Genomic DNA, 12,957 nt, shown 5'->3' with positions numbered 1-12,957 from the left:
AAGTACAGAAATAATTAGTTTGGTTTCTTTCCTGCCATATCCTCCACAGCTTCATCACCAATGGCCTTGCTCCATGTTTGTCCTCCTCTTCCCTTCTCAAATGCTACCCCCTTTCAGTTCTTCAGTTCTGAAACCAAGAAATAATCCTCTGCTGTTATACCTGGGTGGAGTGTGTCAGTCTAGTGCTTGTGGATCCACTCTATCGATTTCACTTTCCGAACCAAAGTTGGCCACCACTCTTTGGCTGTGACTTTCCTATGCTTGTTGTTTTCCTGTATCAGAATATAAGCTCCTTGAGGGCAGGGACTATCTTTGCTTCTGTGTAAGCTCCCCAGAGCTTATCACAGAACTTGGCACATAGTTAGCACTTAAATGATTTTCCATTCATTTTTCTTCTTCCTGCTAATCCTCTGATACATGTACCTGTGAAATGGCTAACAGAAAAGCAACAACTGGAAGAAAGAGACACAAAAAATAAGCCCAAATGATCTCCTCCAGATATTCAGCTCCTGACTTACTTCATGGATGACTGGGCTACTTGTTACCACTTCCAAGTGTTTATATTTCCTCTTGCATTCCCCACATGCTTCATGTGGCCTAACCCTTGAATGGCAGTAGACCTAGTTGAAGGTAAACTTAGATCATCCCTCCAGGGAAGAAGAAGAAAAGGAAGTGAAAACTTCTGAGGAATTCACGAGATACCCATCCTGTTTTCAGCACAAGAACTATGGGTAAAGAGATGTAGCTCTTTTGCCCACACAGCCTCCCTGCAAAGGGGAGTCAATGAGGAGATGCAGGAGGTTACCATAGGGTCCCATTTGGTGGGACTAAAGGCAGTATAGGGATAGATGAAGAGAAAGCAGGCATGTTGAGGAAAAATAGCCTAAAAAGAAATAATATGGTTGTCTAAGGTCTCATCTCTCATTCTTTATTTCCCCTCTTTTTCACAGCCAGACTCCTAGAAAAAATCTCTTTACCCTCACCATTTACTTTCTCACCTTATACTCCCTTTCCAACCTCTTGTAATCTGGCTTCTGATTCTTCCCTCATCTGAAACTGCGCCCCCTAAGGTTTCAGTGATCTATTAATCGACAAATCTGATGCCCTGTTCTCCAACCTTATTGACCTCTCAATAGGGTTTGACGTTGATTACTTCATCTTCTTAGATATTCCCTTCTCCCTACATTTTCATGACACCCAACTCTCCCGGTTCTCCTCCTGTTTAGCCCTTTCTTCACAGCCTTCTTTGCTGGATCATCATCCTTGTTTCATCTCCTATATGTGGGGTACCTTAGAACTATGTGTTCTAGGCCCTTCTTCTCACCAAGTTCTTTTTTGGTGATTTCATCAACTCCTCTATCCAACTGTCCAACTATCCAACTATCCTCTATCCTCTGTCTCAACATCCAACTATCACCTCTATGCAGATGACTCCCAGATCTATCTATCTATCTATCTATCTATCTATCTATCTATCTCTGTTTGTCTGTCTATCTATCTATCTATCTAATGCCTTAGTTTATCTCCTGAATTCCAGTGCTGTACCACTAACTGTCCATTGAAAATCTATAACTGAATGCCCAATGGGAAACTCTAATTCAACATGTCTGAAACATAATTCAATATCTTTATTCTCCAAACCCTCTCCTCTTCCTTCCATATTTCTGTAACTTCTCACTACTACCCTTCTAGTCATTCAGGTTAGAAAACTTAGAGTCACCCTTGATTAATCTCAAATGTAAATGGGCATAATAATAGCGCCTCCCTCATAAGGTTGTTAGGATCAGATGAGGTAAAATTTGTAAAGCTTCTAGCACAGTGCCTGATGCATAGTAGATGCTTAATAAATGTGTGTTCCCTTCTCCTTCCCTTTGATTCTCTCCTCTCCATCACTTCTGTAATCACTTGCCAAGGTTTGTAGATTCTTCTCTCCACTTATACAGCCACCACCCTAGTTATGGCCTTCGTTGTCTCTCTCCTGAATCATTGAAATAGCCTCCTAATTTGTCTCCCAGCTTCCCATCTCTTCCTTCTCCAGTCTTTCCTCCAAAGTAATATTCATAAGGCCAAATCTGATTATGTTGCTCTTTTGCTCAAGAAGATCTTATGATTCCCTCTTGTTAGAATAACATACAAACTGGTCCTCTATTTGGCTTTTAAAACCAGTCATAGATTGGCTTCTTTCTACCTTTCCAGTCTTAATGCACATTACTTTCCTTTATGCACTGTCTAGTCCAGCCATATGGGTCTATTTGCTGTTCCCGGCACCCAACATTCTATTTTCCATTTTTATGCTTTTGGGTAAGCTGCACATACATACCACATGATCCCTCATAGCCAGAATGTACTCCTTTTCACCTTTGATAGAATCCTCAGGTTCCCCCAAAGGTCAATTACAGTACTTCATACAAGAAACCTATCCTGATTTCCCTCACCATATCCTCAGTATATCTCTAGTTGCTGGTCCCCTCCCTTAGAAATTACTTTCTATATTTTCATTTGTATATGTTATTTTTCCCCAATAGAATGTAAGCTGATTTAAGACATAGACTTTTTTATCTGTTTTTGCATTTCTAGAGCCTAGCATAGTTCATGGCCTATAGTAGGCACCTGAACTGAATTTAATTGAGACCATGATATTATAAAGTTGTAAGAAGAGGCAGCATAACATAGTAGAAAGGATATTGAATAAGTTAGCAGCCCTAGTTTTGAGTCTCCACTATACTACATACTGTGTGACCTTTGGCTTTACTTCTCTGGGACTCAGTTTCTTCAACTGTAAAAACAAGAAAGTTGGAGCTTGTTCTTATTCTCTAATAGCTCCTCCTGTGCTAACCATCTATGAATCTATTTGAGTAGGAGCCCAACTCTTGCTCTGAGGTCAGAGAAAACATCTTCTGTTTATTCTTACTGATAATAACCACACCCATCTGCAGCTTTGAATTTTAATAAAAATGATAATCAGTGGAGCAAAATACTAACATTGTTAATAGTGGGCTATATCCCTAGTAGCTGAAGACTTCTCCTTTCCCAGGAAGCCTTGTTGGGGTGCCAGGAACCAAAAAACCTCAGATCTTTTTGAGATCCCCAGTAGTGAAAAAAAATTCCAGTGGCCACAGGTGATAACTGACATAAACAAGTTGGTTTAATTGCTGAAGCTGAGCTTTCTCCCGTTTACAATCTATTAACTGTGCATTCATTATGATAGCTAAAAGAGAAACCTACTGCAGCAGGGGATCTTTGGATTCATTAGGAAGAACTGTGCCTGGTAAAGTAAATGTTTTTAAATTGAGCTGTGGGGATCCTGTTTGAATAAGTAGCTGACCACGAAGAACATCAGTTCTGGATAGCATTATACCACAGCCCTGACAACTACCTTTACTTTCTGGATTAAAGACAATTCAACATAAAAGCCAGCTAACAACTCACCTCGGGGGTTCCCTTCACAGCAACACATGTTCTGGGAAATCCATCATATCTGTGGAAAGAATTTTTTTTATTTTTAGTTTAACACACACGGTTCTACATAATTTTGGGTTCCAGATTTTCTCGCCTTCCTCCCCCCTCCCTCCCCAAGACGGCATGGAATCTCATATAACTACCATGTATAACTTCGCATTGAATTAATTTATACACTAGTCAAGTTGTGGAGACGAATTATGACCAGTGGAATGAATCATGAGAAAGAAGAGACAGAACCAAAAAAAAAAAAAAAAACAAAAATAAAAGAGAAGAAAAAAAGGCGAGCATGTAGTGTGCCTCAATCTGCATTCAAACTTCACAGTTCTTTCTCTGGATGAAGATAGCATTCTCCATCGTGAGTCCTTTGGAGTTGTCCTTGCACCTTGCGTTGCTGAGAAGAGCGAAGTCTGTCAGGGTTGGTCCTCATGGAATCCATATATCTGTGGTTGTGTACAACGTTCTCCTGGCTCTGCTCCGCTCACTCAGCATTATGTCGTGTAGGTTTTTCCAGGTTGTTACGAAGTCCGTATCATCCCATTTCTTATGGCACAATAGTATTCCATTACCTTCATATACCACGGCTTGTTCAGCCATTCCCCAATTGATGGGCATCCCTTTGATTTCCAGTTCTTGGCTACCACAAAGAGAGCTGCTATACATATCTTTGTACATATGGGTCCCTTTCCCTCTTGTGTGATTTCTTTGGGATACAATCCTAGAAGTGGTATTGCTGGGTCAAAGGGTATGAACATTCCTATGGCTCTTTGGGCGTAGTTCCAAATTACTCTCCAAAATGGCTGGATCATCTCACAACTCCACCAGCAATGTAACAACGTTCCAATTTTCCCACATCCTCTCCAGCATTTATCATCCTCCTGCTTTGTTATTTTAGCCAATCTTACAGGAGAGATGTGGTATCTAAGAGTTGTTTTGATTTGCATTTCTCTAATCAGCAGTGATCCAGAGCATTTTTTCATATGCCTATAGATAGCTTTAATTTCTTCCTCTGAAAACTGCCTGTTCACATCCTTTGACCATTTCTCAATTGGGGAATGGCTTGTATTCCTATATATTTGGCTCAGTTCCCTGTATATTTTAGAAATGAGGCCTTTATCAGAGATACTAGTTGCAAAGATTTTCTCCCAATTTTCTGCTTCCCTCCTAATTTTTGTTGCATTGCCTTTTTTTGTACAAAAACATTTCAATTTAACATAATCAAAATTATCCATTTTGCATTTTGTAATGCTCTCTATCTCTTGTTGGGTCATGAATTCTTTTCTTTTCCATAAATCTGATAAGTAAACTATTCCTTGCTCTCCCAAATTACTTATAGTATCAGCTTTTATTCCTAAATCATGAACCCATTTTGACTTTATTCTGGTATATGGTGTAAGATATTGGTCTATGCCCAGTTTTTGCCCTACCCTTTTCCAATTTTCCCAGCAGTTTTTGTGAAATAGTGAATTCTTAGCCCAGAAGCTGGCCTCTTTGGGTTTATCAAAGAGTAGATTGCTGTAGTTGTTGACTTCTCCATCTTGTGTACCTATCCTATTCCACTGATCCACACCCCTGTTTCTTAGCCAGTACCAGGTAGTTTTGATGACTGCTGCTCTGTAGTACAGTTTAATATCTGGTATGGCTAGGCCACCTTCTCTAGTATTTCTTTTCATTAATACCCTAGATATTCTAGACCTCTTGTTTTTCCAGATGAATTTTGTTATTATTTTGTCCAGCTCAGTAAAATAATTTTTTGATAGTTCGACTGGTATGGCACTGAATAGATAGATTAATTTAGGTAAAATTGTCATTTTAATTATATTAGCTCGGCCTAACCAAGAGCAACTGGTATTTTTCCATTTATTTAGATCTGCCTTTATTCGTGTGAAAAGTGTGTCATAGTTATGTTCATATAGGCCCTGGGTTTGTCTTGGCAAATAGACTCCCAAATATTTTATAGTGTCCATGGTAACTTTGAATGGAATTTCTCTTTCTATCTCTTGCTGTTGGGCTTTGTCAGTAATGTATAGCAATGCTGAGGATTTATGTGGGTTTATTTTATATCCTGCAACTTTGCTAAAGTTGTTTATTATTTCAAGTAGTTTTTTACTTGATTCACTAGGATTCTCTAAATAAATCATCATATCATCTGCAAAAAATGATAATTTAGTTTCTTCTTTTCCTATTCTAATTCCTTCAATTTCTTTTTCTTCTCTTATTGCTACAGCTAATGTTTCTAGTACTAAATTGAATAATAGGGGTGATAATGGACATCCCTGTTTTACCCCTCATCATTTGAAATTGTTTCTTTAAAGATGAATCTAGGGAGGAGGTCAGTTATTAAAAGACAGGACTCACAGATACCAAAATATTCATAGAAGCACTTTTTGTAGTAGCAAAGAACTGGAAACAAATTAGATATCAATCCATTGGGGAACAGCTAAACAAATTGTGGTATATGAATATAAGTGGATATCACTGCACTATAAGAAATGATGATTGTGAAGAATAGAGAGGCATGGGAAGACACATGAACTGATGCAAAGGGAAGTAAGTAGATTTAGGAAAACAACATATAAAATGGCTACAACCATGTCAATGGGAAGAACAATAAAAACCCCATGACCCCCAAAAGCGAATACTATAGAATTATAAAGATCAAGTTATCCCCAACGAAGAGATATGAGAATGCTTCTTTCTTTGCAGAAATAAGGTACTTTGCGTATGATGGATTTTTTTGATATATTGATTAATTTTGCTAGACTGTCTTTTCTCTCTTTGAATTTTTTCTCTCTTTTTTAAAAAAGTACTTTTTCTTTTGAGACTATTTCAACTAGGCTCATAGTACAGCAGCCATTCAGGGGCCAGCTCCACTGCTAATTGGCATAGAAACTTTGAACTGTTCTGTTTCCAGCTTGGGTTGTTTGCACCTCCTTAGGTAGCCAGGTGGCCTTAAGCTCCCAAGGGCTCACCTTATTGATGCCTGACTTAGTACAGGCACCCAATCAGCTTTAGTCCTCCTGCAACTCAGAACTCCCAGACTCAAACAATCCACTTACTTCAGGCAAGGATGGGGAACCCGTGACCTTGAGACCACATGTGGCCCTCTAGGTCCTCAAGTGGGGCCTTTTGACTGAGTCCAGTTTTTACAGAACAAGTCCTTTTGTTAAGGGGATTTGTTCTGTGAAGTTTGGATTCAGTCAAAAGGTCCCACTTGAGGATCTAGAGGGCCACATGTGACCTCAAGGCCACAGGTTTCCCACCCCTAAGGACTCCATGTAGGTATACCACACTCAGAGTTTTTGTTCTTTCTTATAAGGGAAGACTCTCTGGCTATATTGAATAATAAAGGTAATGTAAAAATGAAAGATATCAATTAAAATTTAATTCAAAGGAAGATGAGCCTAGGATTAATAAGAAGCAAAACAGCATTTCATCTGCCTTTACAGATAGAGAAAATATTCTCCCAGAAGTTGTTTTGTAGGAAGATATTACACAATTTAGTACATAACAATTTTAATAATGATACTGATAATAACAAGCATTTATATAGTATCTGGTATGTGCCAGGCACTGTGCTAAGAATTTGTGGGCCTTAGTTAAAATAATTTATAAATATTTTCTCATTTGATCCTCACAGCAACCTTGGGAGGTAGGTATTTTATTATCCCCATCTACAGTTGAGAAAACTGATTAAATGACTTGCCCAGGGTCACACAACTGGTAAATATCTGAGGTTGGATTTGAAATCAGGCCTTCCTGAATCCAGGCTCAGCATTCTTTCCACTGTGCCACCTACCTGCCTAGTACATGGCTTGAAAACAAAACAAAACAACAAAACGAAAACATTTTGGACAGTTTCCTCATAGTTACTTAGAATGGATAAGAGGGAAGGTTATCAAGTGTGTAGCAAGGAATGAGTGCATCTTAAAGCACTGGTACGACTCTATCAAGAATAGGCCAAGACGAGTCCTTCTTTGACAGGGTTACTATACTTAGGCAGATAAGGGGAAATGCTGTAGATAAAATTATCTTTATTTTAGTGAAGCATTTGACAGAGTTTCTCATGATATTCTTTTGGACAAGATGGAGAGATGTGGTCCAGACGACAGCACAATTTTGTCCTCTGGGGATCACAGATAATAAGGAGGACTCAGAACTGCCCGAATGGCTAATTTCAAAGACTAGACATCAGAGGCCGGAAGGAGGTTTCAGTAGAGTGTCTCAGGGATCTGTGCTTAGAGCTGTGCTGTGTAACATTTTCATCAATGACTTATATAAAGGCATAGATGGTATGCTTGCTTATTAAATTTTCAGAGGACAAAAAGCTGAAAAAGACAGCTAACACTGGTTGAGAGAATTCAAAAAGATCTTGACAGGCCCAAATCTAACAAGAAATTTAACAAGGATGAATGTGAAGATCTATACCCGAGTCAGTCAATTTCACAAGTACAAGATGGTTAGATAGTATTTTGAAGATCTTAGGGTATTAGTAGGTGGCACACTCAATATGAGTCAACAGTGGGGTGGTTTTGTTTTGAACTAGACCCGTGATTTCATTGGTATGGGGAACTCCTGACAAGCAAACCTGTCTACCAAGGCAGATTGGTGCCTGCTCTGCCACATGTAGTCTTAGACGGTTGCCTGGGGCACTGCAAGGCTAGGTGACATATACGATGGGGATATGAGACACTGTGGCTTAGTGGATGGAGTGGCAGACTTGGTGTCAGGAAGATATGAGTTAAAATTCAGTCTCAGACACTTACAAGCTGTGTGACCCTGAGCACATCACTTAACCTCTCTGGGCCTCAATTTCCTCATTTATGAAAATATGAGGGTTAGACAAGGTCATCTCGTTTAGCTCTAAGTCTATGATCCTATGATGGTTGTCTTCTAGTAATTTGTGGCTTCCATGAGGAAGAGTGATTAGACTTATTTTGGTGACCAAGAAGACAAAACTAGAAGGAAAGAGGGGAAGTTACAATTAAGCAAATTAAGGTTGGATGTAATTTCTTAAAAATTAGAGGTATTCAAAAATAGAGTAGGCTTCCTTGGAAGGTAGGGGGTTCCCCATCATTAGAGGTCTTCAAGAAAGGTTTGTTAGAATGTAAGCTTCATGTGAATAGGAATTTTTCATCCTTTGTATTTGTATTTCCAGCACTTACCATAGTGCCTGACATAATAGACAGTTAATAAACTCCTATTGATTGATAACCATTTTAAAGTAAGTGTAGAGAGATTCCTTTTCAGGTATGGAGTTGGATTAGATGGGTTTAGTGGTCTCTCCCACTTCCTAGATTGTGGGATTCTGTATGGTGAGTGTCAGAACCCAGCAGATGCTTTTCTACTGGCACATGCATTTTTGCACAGGATGCTTACCATCTTTTTTTTTTTTCCAGAAGAGATAACACTGGAATAGATTTTACAATTAGGAATAAGATTTTTAAAATATAAATTCTTCTGTAGAATCCCTCAGGATAATCTGTTTTTACAAAGATAGCGTATTTATCCCCCCACTAAAATCCTCCCATGATGCCTCATTGTAGCCTGGAAATGACTTGTGGGCATCAGTGGACCACAAGCCCTGCCAGGTCCTATGAAAGCAGAAAGGTTTCTAGTACCAACCCTGTGACTATTATCAGTATATAGCTTACTTTTATAGGTTTGGGTGTTGTCTACTCCATTAGATTGTAAGCTCCTTGAGGGCAAGGAAGGCCTTTTGCCTCTTTTTGTATCCCTGGCACTTAACACAGTGTTTGGCCCACAGTAGGAGTTTAAGAAATGATTGCTGATTGGTTGGTTTGAGGCCCAGCTTAACTAGGCATGGAGAGGCTCATTACTAGTGAACAAGCAACCAAAGATAGATGTTTTCAGTCACAGCTACTCATGAAGACTTCTGCTAAGGCACAGAGGGATTTCAGGCTGGAGCATTGAAAAGAATACTCCAAAAATGCTGAGATCACAAATCTTTGAGGTATTGTAGATAAAATATATCTTATGTTTATTATAGAAGCTTTCTTTGTAAAGGCCTATGGTGTTTTATTCACTCAGCTTTTACTCTCACAGTGGGTTTTGTTGAACCGAAAAATTAATTGAGAAATTTTCAACATTTTGAATGTGGAAACTGGTGCCAAATCCAATGCTGTTTGAGAGTTGTGGGCCTACTCAGCACTCTCTACAGAACTCCAATACTTTGTTATTAAAGGAAATAGGAAACAAACTAATTAAGTCAGAAGAGTTTCTAAAGCAGAATTCAGTCATAAGGTAAGAGATTTAAAGCTGGAAAGGACCTTAGAGATCATATCTAATCCAACTCTCCCCTGTCTTACAGATGAGGAAACTGAGACCCAGAAGAGTTCAATGACTTGCTCAAATCCCAGCTCTCTTTCTGCTGTAGAATGCTGCGTCCGGATCTTCTTGAATTCACATCACCAGCTATTTAGCAGTTTCAGTTACACCAAACTACCAACGTTGACTGTGAGTCCATACACTTCATGACCTTAGGTTTTTAATTTTAAAACTCCTGTTATTTTTTATGTAACAGGGCTAGAGTAGTCACTGTTTAACTTGTTTTTTATAGAGTTCAAATTCAAAAGCATTAAGCAGAATGAATACCATGGCTTCTTACTATCACTCTCTTTGAAATTCTAATGATGTTAACTATAGCTAGAATTTCTTTGCTGCCTTTCTGCTCATTAATTTATTCGCTCATTCAACAGTCAGTCTTAAGGCCTTGAGTCAGAATATCCGAGTCCAATCTTGGCTTTGCTGTTCACCAGCTATGTGACCTTGGAAAGGTTATTCCACCTTTCTCCACCTCAGTTTCATCATCTATGAGATAAGGGCTTTGGAGCAGATGATCTCTAGGGTTCCTTCCAGTTCTAAATCTCTGATTGTATTTACTGAGACACTACATACATGCGAGGTATTGTGAGGAGTAAAAAAAAAAAAAAGACCAGGTCTCTTTCTAAAGAGAATTTACAATCTAATAGGAGAGATAAGATGAACATACAGATAATTACAACCCGAAGTAGAATCTGGAAAGTGCTGTAGTGGTGATGTAGGCAAAGTACTGTAATTTAGGGAAGAAAGAGATCCTTCTAACTGAAAGCACTTGCTTAATAAATGTTTGGGGCAGGTAGGTGGCACAGTGGATAGAATGGTTGGCCTGGAGTCAGGAAGACCCAAGTTCAAATCTGGCCTCAGACTCTTATTAGCTGTGTGACCCTGGGCAAGTGTAACCCTGGGCAAGTCATTTAACCCTGTTTGCCTCAGTTTCCTCATCTGTAAAATGAGCTGGAGAAGGAAATGGCAAACCAATCCAGTATCTTTGCCAAGAAAATACCAAATGGGGTCATAAAGAATCGGATACCACCAAGCAACAAAATAAATGTTTACTGATTGATTGTGGAATTTTTCAATATTCTACTCTAATGCTACTTCCTCTATTCCTTTCCTTACTACTTTCATTTGTGGAAAATTATTAGATTAAATTAAAGGTGGCAACAAGTGGAATAAAAATGAGCCCTCCCTGTGAGAAGGATAAGACAGTTTCCTTTAGCCTTGCCATGATGAATGGAAGAAAAAAAGTTTATATAATACTTTTCACCTTCACAGCATTCAAGTTACTCGGCTGCCCTGAAAGTAACCAGTGAAGAGGCAAGACCTAATACACAAACCCTGAGCCAATGAAGGTCAGAAGAGCTCAACCCTGACTGTGGATCCCTTATTCTCTTGTCTTACCAATGATCATGCCTTACCATATCCCTCGTGGGCAGTACACAGTACCACGTAGTATCTGTTTTAACCTGGACATGGGCTTCCACACGTGGGGAGAATGAATAGGTACAGCAGCAACCTGTTAAGGAGGTTAGGTGAAGAGAGCTCTAGCCACTTTCAAAGCTAAGCTAGCTATGGCTTAAAAACAAACAAGTGTCACCAAGCACAATAAACTGCTAAAGTCCTTTTGTGCTACAGGTACCGTCCTTTGAGCTTTGACTACATAGATCTCTGATTTTCCTGGTTTCTGGTTTTACTTAGTTATCAACCAACAGTTACTTACTTGGCCTTTAGCTCTGACAGTCTGCCTTCAGATACCCTTGCTACCGATTTCTTTACTCTGATATGAGGGTGTCCCCTTTGCCTCTGGCTCTTTCAGACTCTGTTTTGACTGACCAATTGCCAGCCTCTTCACTACGGGAGAGAACTGGCTCCTGCCCTTCCCCCACTTAACAAGGGTTCCGCACCCAGAGTACCACACCCCTGAGGAGTGTTAGATGCCCAATACCGCATGCTCTGCCCTCACCCCACCCTTTGCTCTGTTCCTGAACTGGGTCAGGCTAGGCAGGACTATAAATGTAAAGAGCACCACCAGCATAGGCCTGCCTGAGAGAACCAGGAATAACAAGACTTATTCAGACTCTGCAAAGCTAGGACCTCAGCACCTCCTCATCGCCACCCCGACTCTCCCATAGTGCTTATGACTGAATTGCAATGCTCATGTCTAGGTCCCAGTTTCCTGAGGGACACTTTTTTATGTTAGACCCAAAGATATGGGCACTCTAGGGGTTCACTGAAACCAGCCCCCAGCAAGAATTCAACTGCCACCTGCATCTCCCCCTGGACTTCTTAGGACAGAGAATTGTAACTGTGTACCAGAAAGAATGAGGCAGCATGACAGACTGGATAAAGAGCTGGCCTGAGTAAAGAAAATCTAGAGGGCAGGTGGGGGGCAGCTAGGGGGCAGCTGTGGGCAGCTAGGGAGCAGAAGGGGCAGCTAGGGACAACTAGGTAGCAAAGTGGATAGAGCACAGGCCCTGGAGTTAGGAGGGCCTGAGTACAAATCCAGTCTCAGCCACTTGACTCTTACTAGCTATGTGAACCTGGGAAAGGCACTTAACCCCTATTGCGTTGAAAAAAAAAAACAAAAAAAGAAAAGAAAAGAAAATCTAGGCTCAAGGCCCACTTTTAACCTAAATTACAGTACTTTGCCTACATCACCACTACAGCACTTTCCAGGTTCTACTTCAGGTTGTAATTATCTGTATGTTCATCTTATCTCTCCTATTGGATTGTAAATTCTCTTTAGAAAGAGACCCGGGTCTTTTTTTTTTTTTTAACTCTTCACAAGTATGTCACCCTGGATAAATCACTTATCCTCTTACAGTCTCAAGCTGTTCTATAACATACATTCTAGAGCAGGTTCCACTTTCAATTGGCACAGGGAATTTCCACAACCAAAGAATCCACAGCTATAATCCCTCAACCCTTAATGATTATAGCTCCCTTAGGATAGTTATCACCTATAACCTATTGATTCTTCATCAGCTAGACCAGTGATATAAAACTCAAATAGAAACGGGGGCCACTAAATAATAAATAAGCATCCCTGAGGCCTGTGTATTGACTTAGAAAGCTGCATACTGTGCATATTTTTGTGTTTTTATTTTTTTGTTAAATATTTCCTAATTACATTTTAATCTGGCTTAGGCTGGAATT

At 39.7% G+C, this 12,957-nt stretch overlaps 1 protein-coding gene across 1 annotated transcript in view; it reads right to left on the bottom strand.

Moving 5' to 3' along the window:
• Positions 1-12,957, bottom strand: part of EXPH5 (exophilin 5) — a 49,836-nt gene that overhangs the window by 21,130 nt on the left and 15,749 nt on the right. Inside the window, exon 3 of the mRNA XM_036745282.1 lies at positions 3,430-3,478. Within this exon, the coding sequence (XP_036601177.1) occupies positions 3,430-3,478 (49 nt within the window). The remainder of the gene's footprint in view (positions 1-3,429; positions 3,479-12,957) is intronic.

This window comes from Trichosurus vulpecula, chromosome 2, assembly GCF_011100635.1.
Source record: "Trichosurus vulpecula isolate mTriVul1 chromosome 2, mTriVul1.pri, whole genome shotgun sequence".
Taxonomy (NCBI): Eukaryota; Metazoa; Chordata; class Mammalia; order Diprotodontia; family Phalangeridae; genus Trichosurus; species Trichosurus vulpecula.
This window is presented reverse-complemented; position numbering and strand designations above follow the sequence as displayed.